This window comes from Ascaphus truei, chromosome 12 (assembly GCF_040206685.1).
Source record: "Ascaphus truei isolate aAscTru1 chromosome 12, aAscTru1.hap1, whole genome shotgun sequence".
Lineage (NCBI taxonomy): Eukaryota > Metazoa > Chordata > Amphibia > Anura > Ascaphidae > Ascaphus > Ascaphus truei.
In genome coordinates, this window is record NC_134494.1 from 6,453,019 (window position 1) to 6,473,893 (window position 20,875).

At 44.7% G+C, this 20,875-nt stretch overlaps 2 protein-coding genes across 3 annotated transcripts in view; both read left to right on the forward strand.

Moving 5' to 3' along the window:
* Positions 1–20,875, forward strand: part of LOC142464336 (uncharacterized) — an 898,100-nt gene that overhangs the window by 739,111 nt on the left and 138,114 nt on the right. The gene's annotated exons all lie outside the window — the stretch shown is intronic.
* Positions 18,607–20,875, forward strand: part of LOC142464289 (GRB2-associated-binding protein 2-like) — a 79,948-nt gene continuing 77,679 nt past the window's right edge. The window contains exons 1-2 of the mRNA XM_075567758.1: positions 18,607–18,716; positions 19,261–19,511. Coding sequence (XP_075423873.1) covers positions 18,607–18,716; positions 19,261–19,511 — 361 coding nt within the window. The remainder of the gene's footprint in view (positions 18,717–19,260; positions 19,512–20,875) is intronic.

Consider the following 20,875-nt stretch of genomic DNA (forward strand, 5'->3'; position numbering starts at 1 on the left):
TGCTCATCTGCATGTCTTAGGCAGGTCTGCAACCCCACCTTTCCCCATTATCACCCAGCACACAGCACTTCCACTGCAGCAAGGGATTCCCATGCAAATGAGCACACAGTACCACTTTTTGCTTCAAAAAACATTTTTAACATGGTTCTATATATATATATACCCACCTCTAGGGTGACCAGATTTTGAAAAACAGGGACACATTTATTTATTTTTATAAAAAAAACAATTACATCACATGACACCCTCCCGTTGACATGACAATGAGGCACTGACATGTTGCCATGACAATATGGCATCACGTGATGCCCCTGCAGTGTTTGTTTGTATAGAGGTGGGGGCTTTGCTTGGGCCCTTCAACTCTTACAGCCAGGTCATTATGTGGTCAGGAATGCCCAATTCGGAGGGAATTACCTATTCAAAATGTATTTTTTTTCCAAATCTTAACATAACACAAAACAATGTAATGCCAATAACTAACAACCACAGATAATGTTTATCTAACCGTCAAATAACGTGAGTGACGTGAGTGACTGTGACGTGAGTGACTGGCTGTGACGTGAGTGAAGTGAGTGACTGTGACGTGACTGACGTGAGTGACTATGATGTGAATGACCGTGACGTGAGTGACTGGCTGTGACGTGAGTGAAGTGAGTGACTGTGACGTGACTGACGTGAGTGACTGTGATGTGAGTGACCGTGACGTGAGTGACCGTGACGTGAGTGACTGTGACGTGAGTGACTGTGACGTGAGTGAAGTGAGTGACTGTGACGTGAGTGAAGTGAGTGACTGAGTAAGTGACTGGCTGTGACGTGAGTGACTGATGTGAGTTAGTGACTGTGAAGTGAGTGACTGTGTGACTGAGTGACAGTGACTGAGTAACAGTGCCTGAGTGACCGTGCCTGAGTCTGTTAAACCGTTTAATAAAAAAAGGAAATCCAACTTTTTTTTATTATTTTTATTATTTTCTGGACTTACCCGAGGTCTGTGTGGACTACTTGTAGTCTGATGTAAAAAGTCTGCCTCGTGCAAGACACCACAACGGCCGCTGTGAGTGCCCGCGCTGCATAAAAAAAGGGTGCAAAAATATTTTTTGGAAAGGAGCATTTTAATGCAATACATTTATATATCTAGACAGCAGCATAAGAAAAATAAATCATAAAGGATGCCTTTTATACAGTTTAACTTCAACATAAATTCTATTAAGTAAAAAGGGATTTCAGTATCAGAAATGAATAAAACATACCACTTCGCAGCCTGAAATCTACTTTATAATCTCTACTGTACTTAATAAAAAATTAATACATTAATTCAAATTACTTAACTAATGAAGACATTAAAATTAAAAAAATTCAATTAATAAAAAATGAGCATTACAATGAAATAATTGACATTAATTAAAATGAAATAAATAATTAATTGACATTAAATAAAAAAATTAAGGCATTAATTACAATTAAGACTTTTTTTAAATTGAACATTCTGACCTGACCTTGTGTATTACAATTTGCAAAATAAATAGGGTAAATATGAAATAGGGTTGTATTTATATTTAAAAAAAATACAGGTATGTTGCTACTTACAGTTATTATTAGATCGTCTCTGCTCCTAGGAGGGGGATTTAACGTGCAGCAGCTCTGACACCTTGCTCTTCTCCTGTCCTCCGCGTGGCAGTGAATGTCACGACACTGGCATCAGTGACATAACTTCACTCTCCCCAGCCCCTCCCACCCCCCCCCCCCCCCAAGACATCGTCCAATCCCCTGCGGTCCTGTTGCAGCTTCATAATCAAATCACCTCCCCCTGCGGAAACATCCAATCTCCTGCTCCGTTATTGAGAGGTCACCATGTGCTCCTCTGCTCCCCTTGACCCTGCCCACCCTCCTCCAGGCCCTGCCCACCTCAGCCCACCATACCCAGGCCCTGCACCCCAGGCACTTCCCACCCTCCCCCAAGCACCCATGCCCTACCCACCCTCCCCCCGGCACCTCCCCCCGGCACCTCCCCCCCACCCCCCCCCCAGGCACCTCCCCCCCCACCCCCCCCACCCCCCCCAGGCACCCCCCCCCCCCTTGGTTAATTTAGAGCCCGTTTTATAATGATACCTTTTCATGCAAGGTATTTATTTCACGTGTCTTGAGAGGGATGCTAACATACATGATAGCAGTTACAGGTGCAAACAGGGATCTAAGGCTGAGCTCCATGCATGCTGGATGCAGAGAATCAAAGCTGATACATGGCTCCCAGCGTCCTCGTTATGTTTGCAATGAAGCACCATCCCCCCTCTGCTGCCTTGTTGAATTCCAATGAAGCTTTCTCTGTCCGTTGTTACCTTGTATGTGTCTGATTTAAATTCTCATAGGTGCCTTCCTTAAAGCTAAAAGGCTGAGAACCTGGCCATTGGACACAGCGATTAATAGGGGCATGGAAAGGAACTAATTCTATCTAAAAGTGACATGTGAATGCATACAGTAGCTACCTAGTTTATTCTTAAAGCCAGTGATTGAGACAAGATTCATTTTCTCACACACACACACACACACACACACACACACACACACACACACACACACACACACACACACACACACACACACACACACACACACACACACACACACACACACACACACACACACACACACACACACACACACACACACACACACCAAGGAGAGACTCCGGGGTTTTGACTCCGCCCCCGTGTCCTTCCACACACGCTCTCTCACTTACCAGGCTTCAAGGAGAATGCAGTCTCTCCGCCGGGGTTTTGACTCCGCCCCCGTGTCCTCCCACACACACTCTCACTTACCAGGCTTCACGGAGAATGCAGTCTCTCCGCCGGGGTTTTGACTCCGCCCCCGTGTCCTCCCACACACGCTCTCACTTACCAGGCTTCAAGGAGAATGCAGTCTCTCCGCCGGGGTTTTGACTCCGCCCCCGTGTCCTCCCACACACGGCACGAATGCAGATTGACTGCACTCGGCCACCGTACGCCTCCAGCCCCTGAAGGACAGATTTTACTTCTGCCCGTGCTACTCGCTTCCCCCACACCTGCGCTCACTTCTCCCGCGGTGAGCGGGCCGGGGCCGCATGTTTGACATGCCTGATCTAGGCCATACAGGAGGGGGGGCAGACTAGCCCATTCTGGTGAGTATCACAGGGGCTGCAGTAGCAGCTCACTGCTTTCATGCCCAGAGGCAAGAAATACAACATTGTTGCAAGTTACACAGGCACAGTATGTGTGTGCAAACTTCATGCAGCTGAGGATAAGATCTGACAGGCAGAAGCTGCAAAGGAGAGAGGGGGGTGAGTCAGAAATGTAGTTCTTGTTCCATGACACAATGCGCACCAGGGATTATAAAAGTGTCATTTATTAATAAAAATTAATTAAAAATAATTACTGAGGGGATCCAACCCCACCTCAGTAGAAATGGTTACACAACTAGGTATAGTTTCAATAAACATGCACCATGGAATACAAACATATGATCTCAATCCATAATTGACATAACACACGATAAAAAACGAAAAAAAATATAAGACAGAATAAAACAAGTAGAGACGGAACAATTGTCCTGACTAGTGTATAGTAACACACCTACAAATAACTGTCTATACTGGCAAGGGGAGACTGATACCTACACTGAGGCCGAACGCGGGTCCACAGTGACCGTATGAAGATCCGGATCATGGCACCGCAGAGATGGAATCACCGCGTGGGCCTCCCGCAGGCGCCGTCTCAGCCTGTCAGCAAACACGCGCAGGATGACCTGTCGTGACCTCTACGTGTTTCGGTCACGACAGGTCATCCTGCGCATGTTTGCTGACAGGCTGAGACGGCGCCTGCGGGAGGCCCACGCGGTGATTCCATCTCTGCGGTGCCATGATCCGGATCTTCATACGGTCACCGTGGACCCGCGTTCGGCCTCAGTGTAGGTATCCGTCTCCCCTTGCCAGTATAGACAGTTATTTGTAGGTGTGTCACTATACACTAGTCAGGACAATTGTTCTGTCTCTACTTGTTTTATTCTGTCTTATATTTTTTTTTCGTTTTTTATCGTGTGTTATGTCAATTATGGATTGAGATCATATGTTTGTATTCCATGGTGCATGTTTATTGAAACTGTACCTAGTTGTGTAACAATTGCTACTGAGGTGGGGTTGGATCCCCTCAGTAATTATTTTTAATTAATTTTTATTAATAAATGACACTTTTATAATCTCTGGTGCGCATTGTCTGCACTTCATTTCCTACCGGAGAGGGTGAACAAAATACAGGAGATCGTAGGTGGTGGTGCAGCTGCCTTGGAAAGAACTATGACCAAAGATTGCAGTAAAAACTAAGTACAAAAATTTATTGGCACATATAGAAGCAGCAAAAAAGTCCTCTTACACGTTTCGCGTGGTCGCCCACACTTTATCAAAGAGTATAGTATGCAAACCGATCGACTAACCTAAATACCCACTGTTCCTAGCTTCATCCATGACGTATCGGCGCTCTCCTCCAATGAGAGTCATCACGCCCCTTTACACGGACGCTCCGTAACAATGCCCCATACTCAGCTACATCTTAAAGGAATATGCCGCCAAGAGAGACTGTCACGGTAACTTATGACAAGATATAATGAACACCAAATATCTGGGTTGAACTGAACGAGGCTTAGATATAATAAAATATATTTATTCCTTAAATAGGTGAACACAGCAATATAGTACAATTAACAGGCAAGAAGGTAACACTTACTTAGGGTTGGGGAATGGAGAAGTATCAGCTAGCAATTCTCCAGCAATCCGGTGACATTCAAGATGAAATCAGAAGAACCAGAACTGTAGGGTTGACACAGTTTATATACCTTTGTAACCCTATTCTTAACATTGAATACAGACTATTGGTGAACAATTATCTGTATCCAATCCCTAACGTAGAAACACAGTTTAACCCATGCCCCCCAGCTAGTTAGCCCATGCATACTGGGACTCTGAGGGTCTTATTTCTGTAGCCCCATAATTAAATCAGAGGCGACGACCAGTCTACCAGATGAAGTATCTGGCAGGATCTTCATTGTTTGTAGGTGTAGATATAACACTTACAAACCACTCCAGTTTGATGCTTCTCCGCCCTCAGGTAAACAGTTAGAGTAGCAGAGTCTTTTGATCAGTACTTGGTTCCTAGACTTTGGGTCGCCCCCCTGACCATTTGCAATCCTTTGTGTGAAGGAATCTGCACAGGTTTTTATCCCCGCCTTGGAATACAATATTAAAGTTAAAACACAGACATATTAAAATATCCGGTTCCGTTAGGTCCAGCGGGTCCAAACTTTCAAGATCTTAATGCCGGAACTAGACATCATATGATCCAAGTTGCAGCCTGCTGCGACCTTTAGAACCGGAGATACACAAATACCACTTAAACCGTTTCATACTTTAACACAAAATTCTTCGCTGTAAAATAAATCACAGTTTGTCACTAAATCCCCATTGTGGTGCAGACACTGACATTATAGTGAAACATGGGAACATACAGTTTCCTGACATGACAAGGTGTAAGCCACATTCCTGGACCGCAGTCCAGTTAACCCCTTGCCTCCCTGGTGAGGTCAGGGGGTGGCCATATGGGGTGCAACCCCTTTAATACCAGGCCAACCCCCCTCTACAGAGACCAAGACTTGTCTCTCTGATGACGTATAGGCTAGCAAAACAATGCTAGCCCTCATAGCGATTCTCACAATGAAGACCATTGGTGAAAGTTAACCCATAAGCCGCTAGAATGATAAGTAAAATGAAACTACATGGAGAAGTCAGGAACTCGTATTTTACAACACACATACAGAATAAGTGAACTGTGCAAGAGATAAAATATACATGTATTAGAAATTTAAAGAATTATTGCAAAACAGCAATGTTCAATAGATAGAAGATAGAATAAATCAATAGATGAAGCTAGGAACAGTGGGTATTTAGGTTAGTCGATCGGTTTGCATACTATACTCTTTGATAAAGTGTGGGAGACCACGCGAAACGCGTAAGAGGACTTTTTGCTGCTTCTATATGTGCCAATAAATTTTTGTACTTAGTTTTTACTGCAATCTTTGGTCATAGTTCTTTCCAAGGCAGCTGCACCGCCACCTACGATCTCCTGTATTGATTTATTCAGCAAGACCTCTCTTTGATGGTGCATCCCCTACGTGTCTACTAAGCGATCCAGACATGGGCAGGAACCTGACTTTATTAGGATTTCCTATGGACTGATTGTTACTCTCTCATCATCATCAGCTGAGTATTGCCCTGTCCCTCACTAGGGGGTTCCTTTTCTATCTACAGGACTGGTTTATCCAATCAGGTTCTGGCACTGGCTGACATCAGCATAATTTATTGATGGGAGTAGTATCTTACCTCCCTTTCTCTCTCAGTGCCTTACCTGTGGATGTTCACTGGCACCTTTGTATATATGTTGCATCTCATTTTTTGATTTGTTATTGATTTTCACAGGGTCTGAGAATTTTGTCTGCTTTTTTCTCCCCTGTGTCTCCCCCGTGGTTATAGATTATTTTTTATGTGTGCTTAATTTGTAGTACATATAAGTTTATTTATAATATATATCTTCTCACCGCTTTTGCTAGTATTGATTTATTTTTATATCATCCTTTTTTGAGTTTAGAATATATTTTTCTTTTTCTCATTAGACTTGGCAGTTAGGAGTATTCTGGGGTGTCTATACTACTTAGCTGATTTGTATCATTTTATTCATTTTCTGATTATTAGGTGGTACATTTTTTGGCTTCCTAGTTTAGTTTGAAGCTACATCTTTTTATGCCATATATACCTTTTTTTGATATGTGCTCTTGCTTATTATTGTTGCTTGGCCGCCATTAGTGCGCATTAATGTTTTTAAATGTTAGTGTGTTCTACTGCTTATAAAATAAAATCTTTGCCATTTTTCTACTTTGACTGTGGATCCAGGTTTTTGTCTCTTATTCTATTTTTTATTTCAGGCATATTGTGAGCATATTGTGAGTGCTATATTTAGGGATCTTGTTAGTCTTTTTTCTGTGTTTTTTTATATATATATATATATATATATATATATATATATATATATATATATAGTGTAGAGCACTGTTTATACTGTGGGCTCTCCATTTTTATTCACACTGATACACATACACACTCTTTCTTCACTTGCTTTCAGTTACCCTTTGACACCTCCAGCCATAAATCTCATCCACACCGGGGGAAGGACCAACACAGATAACATTCCAAGAGACACTGTTTTTAAGTAATCCTTGCTTCATTCATTGTAACATCGCCGGAAGAAGAGATCAGTGTATATCGAAAGCTCACACAAATAAAAGCATTTCGTTAGCCACAGAACGGTATCATCTATTTATTTTTTGATTATATATATATATATATATATATATATATATAAATATATATATATATATATATATAATCAAAAAATAAATAGATGATACCGATACCGTATATATACAGTATATATATAAAAGGAAGTGAACAAAAAATAAACTTTGACCAACACCACACAGTTGATTCAATTCTAAAACAACTAAGTGTACCCGGGTGTTGGCTCAATTTTATTAAATAGACTCAAAGATATTAAATGAGTCCAAATCATGGGCAAACAATTTCATTGATTCCCGGTTATATTACATAAATTTTAAATGGGGAAAAATACATGTTCACTTAAGAGTATTGTCCATAATGTTGACACAATTGCTGGCCAATGAAGCCTCAGCTGCATTGATTTCACATGTTGTAAATAATTGACATAGCATTGATGAATCTAAACTAAACAAGAATATAGACATTAATAATAATTATAGGCTAAAGCAGTAAAATTCCGGGCATTACTGAAATCCCTGTTCTCTGATTGATTAAAATTCCGGGCATTATTTATTCAGTAATGCCCGGAGTTTTTGCAGCTTGCAAGGTGTTTATTTCCAATGTGTTTATTTCCAGCCAATCAGCTTTTCCTTGTGTCAGAAAAGCTCTGAGACAGGGCAGAAGATTGGTCAGGAGGAAGGAACAGCTCTGAGACAGGGCATGGGATTGGTCAAGAAGTAGCAGCAGGCTGTGACTCCTCACCCTCCCTCCGTGAACAGAGCTGACAGACTTAGTTGAGTTAAGGAGGGAGAGTGAGTGTGTGGCTGCAAAGTAAGTGGCTGTCTGCAGTGTGTGTGTAGCTGCAGTTTCTGTCTAGTGTGTGTGTCTCAGTGTGTCAGCAAAAGTGTGTGTCAGTGTGTCAGCAGCAGCAGCAGTGTGTCAGCAGCAGGGTGTGTCAGCAGCAGCAGCAGCATTGTGTGTCAGTGTTAGTGTGTCAGCAGCAGCAGTAGCAGAAGCAGTGTGTGCAAGTGTGTCAGCAGCAGTGTGTCAGTGTCAGTGTGTCAGCAGTAGCAGCGTGTGTCAGTGTCAGCAGCAGTGTGTCAGCAGCAGCAGCAGCAGCAGCAGTGTGTGTCAGTGTGTCAGCAGCAGCAGCAGTGTGTGTCAGTGTGACAGTGTGAAACCCAGTGATTTAGAGTGGCGCTATAACACAGTAATTGTGATCTTAGATAATATAAATTATATTAATTGTGAAACTGAAAAAACTCTCAACCTTCCAGGGAATATACACTGATTCCCTCACAAAACGTTAGGATCCAGGGCAGGAAGGGAGCAGGATCGTCAGGAACACCCAGAAAAAAACATATACATAAAAATCATAGTATAGTACTTAATAAAATTCAAATTAAATTATTTACATATATCAAGATGAAAAAGTGCAAGTGCAGTGATTAGAGGAAAGGTGCAATCTCAAAATCCACATTAAGACCATTTGGTGTCAGTGTATTAAGTTTATGTACCCAGTACATCTCTCTTTTGCTTAAGTCTAAATTTCTATCTCTTCCTCTCCAATGTTGTGCTACATGTTCTATTGCGGTAAATTTTAATCCTGCTGTATTGGAGTTGTGAAATACAGAAAAATGCTTAGAGACATTGTGGGTCTGGACACTTCGTCTAATATTGCTCAGATGTTCTAAGATGCGTGTCTTAATAGCTCTTGTTGTTTTACCCACATATTGTAGCCCACATGGGCATTCAAGGAGGTAAATTATGTGATTTGAATTACAATTCATGTATTGTTTTATTTTATATTCCTCATTTCTATTGTTACTCATAAATCTCTTTTTGTCTTGATTTTTATGTCCGCAGGCTTTGCAGGAAATACAACCATAGAACCCTTCCAATTTTTGGAGCCATCCGTTCTTGTTTATCTCTAGCTTTTTTATTGCACTTGGTGCTATCATCCCCTTCAGGTTTCTTGCTTTTTAGAAGATTACCTTGGGGTGTTGTGGCATATTATCCTTCAAGATTGGATCATTCAATAAAACATGCCAGTGTTTATTGATTATTTTCTTGATATTGTTTGATTCTTTATTAAAAGTTAAGAATGCTGTGTCGAAATTTGTATTGAGAGTATTATCTTTATTTTTTGGTACTATTAAGTCCTTTCTATTCAGACAATTAGCCTTTTCAAATGCTGCGTCCAGAAGGTCTGTCTTGTAATGTTTCTCAACAAAGCGTTCCTTTAGTATATTGCACTGATCACTAAACACTACTGTGTCAGTGCAGTTTCGACGCATCCTCCTGAACTGATTATATGGGACATTGTCCATCCATAAATTCTGGTGACAGCTTGTGCGTAAAATATAGTTATTGCTGTCCACTTCCTTAAAGTAGGACCTAGTTTTTAACGTACCATTCTCTATATAGATATTAAGATCTAAATAATTGAGGGAGGTTTTGCTTGTAACAGAGGTAAATTGTAAATTATACTTATTTATGTTTATACTTGATAAAAAGGAGTCCAAACTCTCCTGGTTACTTCGCCAAATTAAAATGACATCATCGATGTAGCGCCGCCATAGGACAAGGTCCGCCCCCAGAATGCCACCGGGCCATATGTGGTGTTCCTCCTAGAGTCCCATAAAGAGATTGGCGTAGCTGGGAGCAAACCTCGTACCCATGGCGGTACCACATCTCTGAATATAAAAGTTATTTTCCAACCAAAAATAATTTTTATCAAGTATAAAGCATATACTATCAAGAATGAATTGAACTTGCTGGTCATTCATATCTTGATCTTGTTTGAGAAAGAAGCTCACTGCTTCACAACCTAGATTTTTCTCTATAGACGTGTATAGAGACGCGACATCTATAGTAGCCATAATGAACTCATCGTTCCAGGTAACGCTCTCTAATAGATGTAACACATCTGTAGTATCTTTCAGATATGATTTAAGGTTTTTAACATGACTTTGAAGGAAAGTATCAATGTAAGATGACAAATTTGATGTCAGTGAATTAATACCGGAGATAATCGGTCTCCCGGGAGGTTGTTTCATACATTTATGGACTTTGGGCAATATATAGAATATCGGTAATTGGGGATACTCATTAAACAACAATTTATATTCGTTTTAATTGAGTATACCCAATTCCTTACCTCGATCTAGAAGTGTTTTTAAATCATTTGTAAAGGTTGTAGTTGGATTATATTTTAGAATTTCATAAGTCTTTTTGTCTCCTAAGAGGCGGTGGGCTTCTTTTAGATAGTCGTCTCTATTTTGGATGACTACCCCTCCTCCTTTATCAGCCTGTTTAATAACTATATTGGTGTTGTTTGTTATTTCTTCTAAGGCAGCCCTCTCTTCTTTGTTCATATTGTTCCTCATTTTTGATTTATTATTCTTTGAGAGCTCCTCAAAGTCTTTGACAATTAGATTATAAAAAACCTCTATATGATTGCCCTTACAGTAGCAATTAATTCTTGATAGTATATGCTTTATACTTGATAAAAATTATTTTTGGTTTGAAAATAACTTTTATATTCAGAGATGTGGTACCGCCATGGGTACGAGGTTTGCTCCCAGCTACGCCAATCTCTTTATGGGACTCTGGGAGGAACACCACATATGGCCCGGTGGCGTTCTGGGGGAGGACCTTGTCCTATGGCGGCGCTACATCGATGATGTCATTTTAATTTGGCGAGGTAACCAGGAGAGTTTGGACTCCTTTTTATCAAGTATAAACATAAATAAGTATAATTTACAATTTACCTCTGTTACAAGCAAAACCTCCCTCAATTATTTAGATCTTAATATCTATATAGAGAATGGTACGTTAAAAACTAGGTCCTACTTTAAGGAAGTGGACAGCAATAACTATATTTTACGCACAAGCTGTCACCAGAATTTATGGATGGACAATGTCCCATATAATCAGTTCAGGAGGATGCGTCGAAACTGCACTGACACAGTAGTGTTTAGTGATCAGTGCAATATACTAAAGGAACGCTTTGTTGAGAAACATTACAAGACAGACCTTCTGGACGCAGCATTTGAAAAGGCTAATTGTCTGAATAGAAAGGACTTAATAGTACCAAAAAATAAAGATAATACTCTCAATACAAATTTCGACACAGCATTCTTAACTTCTTTTAATAAAGAATCAAACAATATCAAGAAAATAATCAATAAACACTGGCATGTTTTATTGAATGATCCAATCTTGAAGGATAATATGCCACAATTACCCCAGGGTAATCTTCAAAAAAGCAAGAAACCTGAAGGGGATGATAGCACCAAGTGCAATAAAAAAGCTAGAGATAAACAAGAACGGATGGCTCCAAAAATTGGAAGGGTTCTATGGTTGTATTTCCTGCAAAGCCTGCGGACATAAAAATCAAGACAAAAAGAGATTTATGAGTAACAATAGAAATGAGGAATATAAAATAAAACAATGCATGAATTGTAATTCAAATCACATAATTTACCTCCTTGAATGACCATGTGGGCTACAATATGTGGGTAAAACAACAAGAGCTATTAAGACACGCATCTTAGAACATCTGAGCAATATTAGACGAAGTGTCCAGACCCACAATGTCTCTAAGCATTTTTCTATATTTCACAACTCCAATACAGCAGGATTAAAATTTACCGCAATAGAACATGTAGCACAACATTGGAGAGGAAGAGATAGAAATTTAGACTTAAGCAAAAGAGAGATGTACTGGGTACATAAACTTAATACACTGACACCAAATGGTCTTAATGTGGATTTTGAGATTGCGCCTTTCCTCTAATCACTGCACTTGCACTTTTTCATCTTGATATATGTAAATAATTTAATTTGAATTTTATCACTTTTATATAAAAATATGCTGTTGTCTGATTTTATGTACACTATCCTGCGTTCCCATAACTAATCCATGTCTTTTCTCTCTCTCCCTCTATATACATGGACCCTCTCCAATAATTATTAATTATCTGAGTTTTAATATGATTTTAGTTTTTTTTTAACATGTTTTATCTTTTAGAACCTCTTAAAATAGAGTGAATAAAATTAATATATGTATTTTATGCGCCGTAATTTTTTGACCACAGTATTGTGTACCCTTGTGGGAGAATCTGTGTGTAAATTAACCAAGTGTTTTTTCAATTAGTGTCTTAATTGGAGATGCTATTTAAGTAACACCCATTAGGGGACATAATCATTGCTCCTGAGGAAGCTGCGGATGCAGTGAAACACGTTGAGCCGAGCCAAGGAAGGAAGCAGAGTACAGCTGTATTACAGTCTGACAGTCTGACAACCTGCTCCAACCCCAGAGGCACAGCTGCGGTCCGGCAAACCTTCCAACCCTCCGATCTTCCCGCTCCTACCGGAAGTCGTCACCCCCAGGCCAGGAAGTGACGACAGACGCCATCCATCCGGCACCGGACGAGGGGGCATCCTCGAGGAGGGAAGTTTGAGTGGAGTGGAGGACGTTTTCTTTCCATCTGCCGAGCCGTTGTTTCTGTCGCCTAAAAGAAACCTTTATGTGATTGTGCTCATACGATATATTGTGAGTACACATCTTTTATGCTACCTTGATAAAGTTTGGTGTTACCTGGTAAAACACTATGTTTTCCTCCCTTCTCTGTATGAATGCGGTTGCTGTATTGTGAAAGCTAAAGCCCCGGCGGACACACCATCCAGTCTGCCACCAGTAGTGACTGCTGTATGCTGCGATCTTAAGCTGAGGAGCCTATATACTCATCTCTAAAAAAACAAACGCTGTCTTTTATTCTACTTCTTGTAAGTAGGTTATTCGCAAGAGCCAAGTTTTTCCTGAGTTCTGACTCACATTTATTTTAAGTACTATACTATGATTTTTATGTATATGTTTTTTTCTGGGTGTTCCTGACGATCCTGCTCCCTTCCTGCCCTGGATCCTAACGTCAGTGTGACAGTGTGTCAGCAGCAGTGTGTCAGCAGCAGCAGTGTGTGTCAGTGTGTCAGCAGCAGCGTGTGTCAGTGTCAGTATGTCAGCAGCAGCAGCAACAGTGTGTGTCAGTGTGTCGGCAGCAGCAGTGTGTGTCAGTGTGACAGTGTGTCAGCAGCAGCAGTGTGTGTCAGTGTGTCAGCAGCAGTGTGTGTCAGTGTCAGTGTGTCTGCAGCAGCAGCATCAGTGTGTATCAGTGTCAGTGTGTCAGCAGCAGCAGTGCGTGTCAGTGTCAGTGTGCCAGCAGCAGCAGTGTGTGTCAGTGTCAGTGTGTCAGCAGCAGCAGCAGCAGTGTTTATGGGTGTAGCAGCAGTGTGTGTGTGTGTGCGTGTGGTGTGTTGTTGTGTTGTGTGTGTGTGTAGCAGCAGCAGCAGCAGCAGAGTGTTTGTAGCAGCAGTTTGTGTGTGTGCAGCTGCTGTGTTGTGTGTAGAGCTGCTGTGTTGTGTGTGTATAGAGGTGCAGTGTGTGTGTGTGTGTACACAGAGGGGGCGGCAGTGTGTGGATATAGATATCTGCAGTGTAAGCGTACTGTATATAGGTGGTTTAATGTATTTACCATTTTATTTTAATAAAAAAATGTATATAACAACACAAAAGTGTGTATTATTTATGAAATAAGCCTACATTTAGCCTATAATAGTAATAATCACCGAAGAACAGGGCATTACTGGCCAATAATGCCCTGGCTGGGTTCAAGTCCCTCGGCTTTGCCTCGGGCCTTCAACTCTTCCAGCCAGGGTATTATTGGCCAGTAATGCCCTGTTCTTCGGTGATTATTACTTAAGTAACTTTATAGTACAGACCAATTTCAAATTCCAGTAGGGGACTAAATTGGTTTGAACAAATAGTTATAACCATACTGTATATCCTCATTGCAATAGTTACATCATATGACTATATGCTATGAGATGTTCAATGAAGCGCAATGAAGATACATTTAAAAAACAATGTGTATGTGTGTATGTAAGAGCAAATTATCTGATATAAGTTAAGTTCACATCACTTCATTGCGCTTCATTGAACATCACAGTCAGATGAGACAAAGTAAAAAATCCAAGAAAACCTTAAACACACAACATAGTATGCAACACGCACACTAACCAGGAATCCCCCAATACGATTCTGAACACTACACCATTTTAAAAAAATACAAAAAAAACAGAGTCCTGGGGGGTAGAAAGGTACCTAACAGGACTTCTGACGATACCATAAGACTAGTGAAATAAATACTTAAAGGTATCAGGCAGAGGTGTAGGTGTTACATAGGAGAGGCGAAGAGAGTATAAACATAGGATTGAAGAGTCCTTATATGAACGACTTACAGGCATACCCAGGTTTAAGGACAATCACTTTAAGTACACTCGCGAGTAAGGACATATCGCCCAATAGGCAAATGGCAGCTTGTGCATGCGCCTGTCAGCACGTCCTAAATAGCAATACCGGCTCCCTACCTACACCGAAGCTGTGCGCAAGCGGGGAGACTATAGAGCAGGGCTGCACAACATACGGCCCGCGACGGACCCCCTTCAACCCCCCCTTCTTTAACCCCCCTTCCCTGGTAGGGAAAGGACGCGTTCCAGCAGGAGCGCACGCTCTCACCTAACCTCCTCCCTCCTCCAGCACGGGGACGCGCTCTAGCAGTGTAGCGCGACCCGGAACTTCCGGGTCTGCTGCTAGAGCGCGCATCCCTTGCACTTCCCTGCCGCAGCTAACTTTGTACGCGGGGCGGCGTCATCTGGGCGAGCCGGCCGCTGATTGGTCTCTCGGGTGCGTGACGCAGCGAAAGAGACAGACAGCGGGGAGGGTGATCTCGCTGTCGCCGTCATCGTAGCCGGTTGTGTCTCGCGGCCTGGGTGGTTGGTGAAGCTTCAGCAGGAGCCGCAGCAAAAAGGGAGCGCAAGGTGAGGGAGGACACGCGCGAGGCTTAAGCAGGGGCTGCTGACATGGGAAGGGGGCTGCGGGGCTGCTGACATGGGAGGGGGGCTGCTGACATGGGAGGGGGGTGGGGGGCTGCTGACATGGGAGGGGGGTGGGGGGCTGCTGACATGGGAGGGGGGTGGGGGGCTGCTGACATGGGAGGGGGGTGGGGGGCTGCTGACATGGGAGGGGGGTGGAGGGCTGCTGACATGGGAGGGGGGTGGAGGGCTGCTGACATGGAATGGGCTGGGGGGCTGCTGACATGGAATGGGCTGGGGGGCTGCTGACATGGAATGGGCTGGGGGGCTGCTAACATATGGGGGGGCTGCTGAAATGGAAGGGGCTGGGGGGATTGCTGAAATGGAAGTGGCTTGGGGAGCTGCTGAAATGGGCTGTGGGGCCCGACTGTTTTCTTTGTGAGGGGGGGGAGTGGTGTGAGTTGCAGGGGGGTGGTGGGGGGGGGGGGGAGAGTGGTGTGAGTTGCAGGGGGGAGGAGAGTGGTGTGAGTTGCAGGGGGGGTGGGGGGGGGGGAGTGGTGTGAGTTGCAGGAAGGGGGGTGGGGGGGAGAGTGGTGTGAGTTGCAGGAAGGGGGGTGGGGGGAGAGTGGTGTGAATTGCAGGAAGGGGGGTGGGGGGGGGGGGAGAGTGGTGTGAGTTGCAGGGAGGGTGGGGGGGAGAGTGGTGTGAGTTGCAGGGGGGGTTGGAGGGGAGAGTGATGTGAGTTGCAGGGGGGTGGGGGGAGAGTGATGTGAGTTGCAGGGGGGGTGGGGGGGGAGTGATATGAGTTGCAGGAGGGGGTGGGGGGGAAGAGTGATGTGAGTTGCAGGGGGGTGGGAGTGATGTGAGTTGGAGGGGGGGTGGGAGTGATGTGAGTTGGAGGGGGGGTGGGAGTGATGTGAGTTGGAGGGGGGTGGGAGTGATGTGAGTTGCAGGGGTAGTGGGAGTGATGTGAGTTGCAGGGGGGGGGGTGGGAGTGATGTGAGTTGCAGGGGGGGGAGTGATGTGAGTTGCAGGGGGGGTGGAAGTGATGTGAGTTGCAGGGGGGGTGGAAGTGATGTGAGTTGCAGGGGGGGTGGAAGTGATGTGAGTTGCAGGGGGGGGTGGAAGTGATGTGAGTTGCAGGGGGGGGGTGGAAGTGATGTGAGTTGCAGGGGGGGAGGGAGTGATGTGAGTTGCAGGGGGGGGTGGGAGTGATGTGAGTTGCAGGGGGGGGTGGGAGTGGTGTGAGTTGCAGGAGGGGGGGTGGGGGGGAGTGTGGTATGAGTTGCAGGGGGGGTGGGGGGGAGAGTGGTGTGAGTTGCAGGGGGGATGGAAGTGATGTGAGTTGCAGGGGGGGGTGGGAGTGATGTGAGTTGCAGGGGGGGTGGGAGTGATGTGAGTTGCAGGGGGGGGGTGGGAGTGATGTGAGTTGCAGGGGGGGTGGGAGTGGTGTGAGTTGCAGGAAGGGGGGTGTGGGGGGGAGTGGTGTGAGTTGCAGGGGGGGTCGGGGGGAGAGTGGTGTGAGTTGCAGGTGGGGGGGGGGAGAGTGGTGTGAGTTGCAGGGGGTGGGTGGGAGTGATGTGAGTTGGAGGGGGGGTGGGAGTGATGTGAGTTGCAGGTGGGGGGGGGGAGAGTGGTGTGAGTTGCAGGGGGTGGGTGGGAGTGATGTGAGTTGCATGGGGGGTGGAAGTGATGTGAGTTGCAGGGGGGGTGGGAGTGATGTGAGTTGGAGGGGGGGTGGGAGTGATGTGAGTTGCAGGGGGGGGGGGTGGAAGTGATGTGAGTTGCAGGGGGGGGTGGAAGTGATGTGAGTTGCAGGGGAGGATGGAAGTGATGTGAGTTGCAGGGGGGGTGGGAGTGATGTGAGGTGCAGGGGGGGTGATGTGAGGTGCAGGGGGGAGAGTGATGTGAGGTGCAGGGGGGAGAGTGATGTGAGGTGCAGGGGGGAGTGGGATGTGTGTGGTGTGCGGGGGAGTGGGATGTGTGTGGTGTGCAGGGGGGTGGGATGTGTGTGGTGTGCAGGGGGTTATTGTGTGTTTGATGTGGAGGGGGAGTATTATGTGTGTGGGTGAGGGGGAGAGATGGGGGTATGAGAGATAGATGGGGAGTATCGCAAAGGTTGATAGTGAGGGGTTCTGGGGGAGATATGAGGATGATAATGAAGGGTGCTGGTGGTGATATGAGGATGATGATGAGAGGTGCTGGAGGAGAGATGATGATAGGTGCTGGAGGAGAAATGATAATGATGATGATGATGATGATGATGATGATGATGATGATGATTTTACCCGTGCGGCCCAATTTTTTTTTCCTTGGAGCAGTTCGGCCCTTCTCACTTTACGAGTTGTGCAGGCCTGCTATAGAGCCTGTTACAAATGCATTATTTACATCAGTTATGCACGTATATGATGATTGCAGTACATACAGTACATGCATCGATAAGTGGGAAAAAGGTAGTGCTTCACTTTAAGTACATTTTCACTTTACATACATGCTCCGGTCCCATTGCGTACGTTAATGCGGGGTATGCCTGTAGTTAGTCTGGCAGAGGTCCAAAATAGATGACGCAAAGGCTGGGGTACACTATCAAGAGGGAAGAAGTTGAAGGTAAAATGAAATAACTGATTGACATAGTACAGCTAAATGTTTACAAGTCGAGTTAAAGGTTCAAGTGTTACTATATTAAAAATAAAAAGTAAATTATGCAAAACGAATATTGTATGGAACATAAAGAGATACCTGTATAAGAATCTGCTACATTATGCATGTTAAAAATGTATTGTATGTACAAGTCTGTAGAATTTCCAATAAAAAGATTTTACAAAAAAAAAAAAAAAGAGTGAGTGAAAGCCAACCTCCAAAGAGCGTATCAGTTGGCTGAAGGAACCACCGCTAAACAGAATCAAATTAATAAGAGACGATACGATTGCAAGGTATGCTATAGAGAACTTCGTCCTGGAGACAACGTCCTCCTTAGAAATCTGTGAGTACCAGGAAAGCCCAAACTGTCTGACAGATGGAGGAATATCTCTTTTGAAGTGGGATCCCAGCTGCCTGGGATCCCTGTATACCGTATCAAAGATTCAGAGGCTAGGGTAAAAGTCTGGCATATAAATCACTTATTGCCGATCCCTCAAGTGGGTGAGAATGATGCGACTGACGCTCTCACAGATATGCCGCCAGTGGAAATAGAAGGTCCCAAAGAGGATCAGGTCAGCGCGTCTGATAAATTCAAACTCCCGATGAGGTAGGGAGCCTGCCATTTAATAATGAGGAAGGGTGGTTAGTAACCGAAGACGGGCCTAATCCTCTCTCTAACAATTCTGCTCCTTCACCATATGGTTCAACAAACATGCCCTTAAATCCAAAAAGAGACTGTTGTGATGCGGAGCATAGCTCTATGGGAGAGCCAGGACCTCAAGCCACTGGAAGCCTCTCCAACGAAGAAAAATATGAAGAAGCTTCTGAAGAGTCAGATACCCTTGACCGAGAAGTACGACGAGGTCAAAGAATAAGACGCCCTCCAATGAGGGTGGCATATGATTCTTTAGGGATACCCCATTATGAGTCTCAGCAGTCGTCTAGGCAGAGGTTTGCCGCTATCATTTCTGTATTAAATGAAGTGTACAAAGCTATTTAAAATGTTTCTGTTAACATTTTTATGTTATGGTTGTATGTATATAGCGGCCTCGCACAGGAACAACAAGGGTTTTCACCAGGGGGAGAGTGCAGCAGGGTATTCCACCACACCTCTAATGGCGTTTATACAGCTCCTCAGGCTGACCCTGGGGAGGCAGAGGCAGACTAAAGAACTCTATATCCTTGAACTCTGTCACAGAGCACAGGTTACATACACTGGGACTGTCACGTGCGCAGTCAGTGCTGCCAGAGCACGCGAGGTGCCAGGACTGTCCCGGGAGCCAGTGAGGATGCCTGGGATTAGCTTAGTGTATTCCCAAGAGGGCCCAGTTAGACCCCCAGCCACAGTAGCCTGAGTGTTGTAGGGCTGCCCATAAGTTAGGGACTCTTCACTGTAGTGATATCAGCGGAGAAGCTGCAGCGTGGGATAGACACCAGGAAGGAACTCCTCCGGCCCAGAGACCACATGAGCGGCTGCCAGTGGTACGGAGCGAGGGGAGTTTATTTGGGACGCACAACCCCGAATCGTGGGACGCAGCGGATGCCATTCTCTTAAAAGGGAGGCTACTGCTGTTTGAGCATTTGAAAAGGAAGGTACCCACCGTTCACCAACGACATCAGGGGGGTAGCAGTACCCACGCATACACAGGTGGGTATTGGGGATAGAGCGTCAGGAGGAAGGAGAGGTATGGTTATCCTCCCTGTGAGAGGAGAAGGGGACATTGCTGTTATTAATACTGTGTTATGGTGTTATGTGGGACCCTTCTGGTAAACGTCCTATTGTTTATACTGTTGTGTGAGTGTTTATTCACGGGATATATATATATAGGTTCCTGTTGGGGGTCATCTCGTCTGTGGCGAGATTCTATCAGGTGGAGGCGCTGCACCTTGAACCACAAGCTCCCTATGAGCGGAGGCTTAGGTCTCCTGTGTCCCCAAACAGGTTAGCACCACAGAACCAGTAACAATCATTACCAAGCAAATATCCCTTAGGGTAGTGGGGGATGGGGTTGTTACATTTGTATCGGCGGGAGGTGTTTGTATCTGGGGGTAGTAGTGGTGTTTGTATCAGGGGGTGTGTGTCTGTATCGGGGGTAGTAGTGGTGTTTGTAAATGGGGGGACGTGTTTGTATCGAGGGGGTTGTATCTGGGGGGGTAGTTGTTATGTGTGTATCTGGGGGGGTAGTGGTGGTGTTTGTATCTTGGAGTTTGTATCTTTTGATAGCGGAGGGGGAGAATGAAGGAGAGAGGGGGTGTAAGAGAGGGACGGGGGAGAGTGAGTGAGGGATGGGTGAGAGACAGAAGGGAGAGAGAAATACAGATGTGAAAGGGGAAGGCTCACAAGACCGCTGACACGGGGGGAGGTGAGGACGCCGACACATGGGGGGAGGGGAGAGGGGCGCTGACACGGGGGGAGGTGAGGAGGCCGACACATGGGGGGTGGGGAGAGGGGCGCTGACACGTGTGGGGGCTCTAGTCCTGGGCCTCAGGAAATCTATCGGTGGACCTGATGTCCTACTGTCACGCATTAAGCAATGGATATTCTCCTGACTCTTTTCTTTCTTCTATGTAATTATTTGCTTCTTATCTCCTTCGGATTGTCTCTTTTAACATAATGGAATATTTTATTATGTACGATCAATCGAAACCATATACTGTACAAGCTGATGTAAACCTTTTCTAATCAAAACAATACAAACATGTAAGTGTAATAAAACAAGAAGCTGTCATTCTTTCTCTCTGTCACTGTTTCTTCCCCTGCTCTCTTTGCCTATTTCTTATATTGTTCTGCTGATGAAGTGGTTAATATAACAAACAGACAAAGAGCTCCATGCCGTAAGCACCGAAAAGGCACTCTCGGCAGCGGTTCAAACTCGGCATGTTTTTGGCGTGTTGCCCTCGCAGTATGCAGGAAGGGCCGAATCCCTGGCGAATCACTGCGAGAGCAACACGCCGAGTAGCCGGTGGCGAGACAGTCTGCCTGCCGATAAGCTGTCGATAAGGCGTCCCCTG